At 32.4% G+C, this 2,318-nt stretch overlaps 1 protein-coding gene across 1 annotated transcript in view; it reads right to left on the bottom strand.

The window, feature by feature from the left end:
- Positions 1-839: 839 nt before the first annotated feature.
- LOC115223636 (histone H2A, sperm-like) overlaps positions 840-2,318 on the bottom strand; it is a 28,860-nt gene continuing 27,381 nt past the window's right edge. Inside the window, exon 3 of the mRNA XM_029794307.1 lies at positions 840-1,005. Within this exon, the coding sequence (XP_029650167.1) occupies positions 840-1,005 (166 nt within the window). The remainder of the gene's footprint in view (positions 1,006-2,318) is intronic.

Raw genomic sequence — 2,318 nt, forward strand, 5'->3', positions numbered from 1 at the left:
ACATCTTTTTCTCTTGGCTTTATTTAGAAAATTCTATAGATTGTAAGATGTTTGTTGTTTTTTGTTTCAATTTCTGCAGTTTCAACCAATCAGTGACGTCTATAGAGTTAAAAACATTCTGTGCCGTATGAATATGTCCCGCGTTTAAGAAACAGATTGGTTTTATTTACATTTGTGAAGAAAAAAAGATACCTTCCCTCCACCCCTAACTCTAACCCTAACTAACCCTAACTCTAACCCTAACCCTAACCCTAAAAGAGAATGAAATGCAACAGATCGATACTATGGTCATAATCATGGGTGACAATTTCATATCACACCGCTAGTAAAAACTGCCGGTCAAACCGAAAAGATCCAAACTGTTTTCCAGTAATGTAAATTTAGGTCTTTATCGTCTATTGAGTTAAAAACATTCTGTGCCGTATGAATATGTCCCGCGTTTAAGAAACAGATTGGTTTTATTTACATTTGTGAAGAAAAAAGATACCCTTCTCTCCCACCCCTAACCCTAACCCTAATCCGAACTAACCCTAAACTTAAAGCAGATTGAAATGCAATAGATCAATACTAGGGTCATAATTATGGGTGACAATTTCATATGACACCGCTAGAAAAAAACTGCCGTTCAAACTGAAAAGATCCCACTATAATACAATCTTTGTCATGTGTGCGTTGATTGAAGAGATGGTCAGATGTTAACGGCAGTCCAGCAGAAACCACACTGTGTATCTAAGACAACGTTACCTAATACGTTCGTCCCTTTATTAAAATAGTAGAATCGGAAATAAGGTACGTTTGCGTACTATTTCTATTGACCAAGCAATTACTTTGTCACCATTTCATTGCTTCTTGTAGTCAATACTACGGTACAGACCCAGAAGCTTCTTGTAGTCAATACTACGGTACAGACCCAGAAGCTTCTTGTAGTCAATACTACGGTACAGACCCAGAATCTTCTTGTAGTCAATACTACGGTATAGACCCAGAAGCTTCTTGTAGTCAATACTACGGTACAGACCCAGCTTAGGAATAAATTTAGGATTTCTTGGTTTTCTGTGAATCGATTTTGACAAATTTCTTTCCCAGCTGGTTTGCACGCTATGGCGACACAATACTTGATTTCATTATTCTTAGTAACGTCCTTTCTTATTTGTTCCAGATTCTTCAGACTTCGGGCGAACCACGCTGATAGATTTTGTAGTGCAGCCACACATTTTTGGCTGAAAACAATAAAATAGTATGTTTGTCTTTCTCTCGCTCTCTCTCTCTCTTCTCTCTCCCTCTCTCTCTCTCTCTCTCTCTCTCTTATGAATATAATTATAATTAGGGTTCAGCAAAAATTTGCTTCACCACATACCTAAATATAGAAATAGCAGTTAAAACTAACTATTTCACTACCATAAGAAAATCTCCCATATGTATATATATATATATATATATATACAAAAATTCAGGGTGAGTACTTGATAATTGTAAGCACCTGTATATACCGTTTGGTGGTGTAGGTGGTGGAGTAAATTAATCAAAATAAAAACTTGATGCCAAGGATTCAGCGTTACATATGTTTCGGGCCTTTATTAGAAGGATTTATAGCAATGCATAATGTGTGTCTATGGCATTCTTCAGCCGCGCACAATTACTACTTCAAGGACATGTATTACATCAAAAATTCTACGTTGGGGATGCAAATCCTCTCAGTCGCGTACGACATTATGCGGTACCGGCACAAAAATGAAGCGTCCAGCCGGTCTTTCTCTCAATGTAGAATGAGGAAGTTTGGATGTTGAGGTAATATAAATATATATATACATATATATATATACATATATATATATATAATAGTAACTATATTAGGAGTATAGCTCCAAAATTCAATTTAGTATTAAATCAAATTTCGCAGTATGAATATATAAAATATGAATTAGAGATAAATCCACTATTATGCAACTGAAACAGTGATAGTCATAAACCAATACATAAATAACAAATAAAATAACTGTAATGATATATATATATATATATATATGTATATAGGTGTGTGTGTGTGTGTTTGTGTGTGTTATTTTTTATTTATTTAATTATTTATTTTTTATTTTTATTTTTTATTTTTTATAAGTAGAAAAAGAATGATATTATCATTCTTTTCATACTTGTAAAAAAATATTTTTTAAATAATTAAATAAAAAAATATATATATATTATATTTTATATTAATTATAGTTATATTATTTGTTATTTATGTATTGGTTTATGTCTATCACTGTTTGAGTTGCATAATAGTGGTTTTATCTCTAATTCATATTTTATACATATATATA

The sequence above is a fragment of the Octopus sinensis genome, linkage group LG23 (assembly GCF_006345805.1).
Source record: "Octopus sinensis linkage group LG23, ASM634580v1, whole genome shotgun sequence".
In the NCBI taxonomy this organism is placed as follows: Eukaryota; Metazoa; Mollusca; class Cephalopoda; order Octopoda; family Octopodidae; genus Octopus; species Octopus sinensis.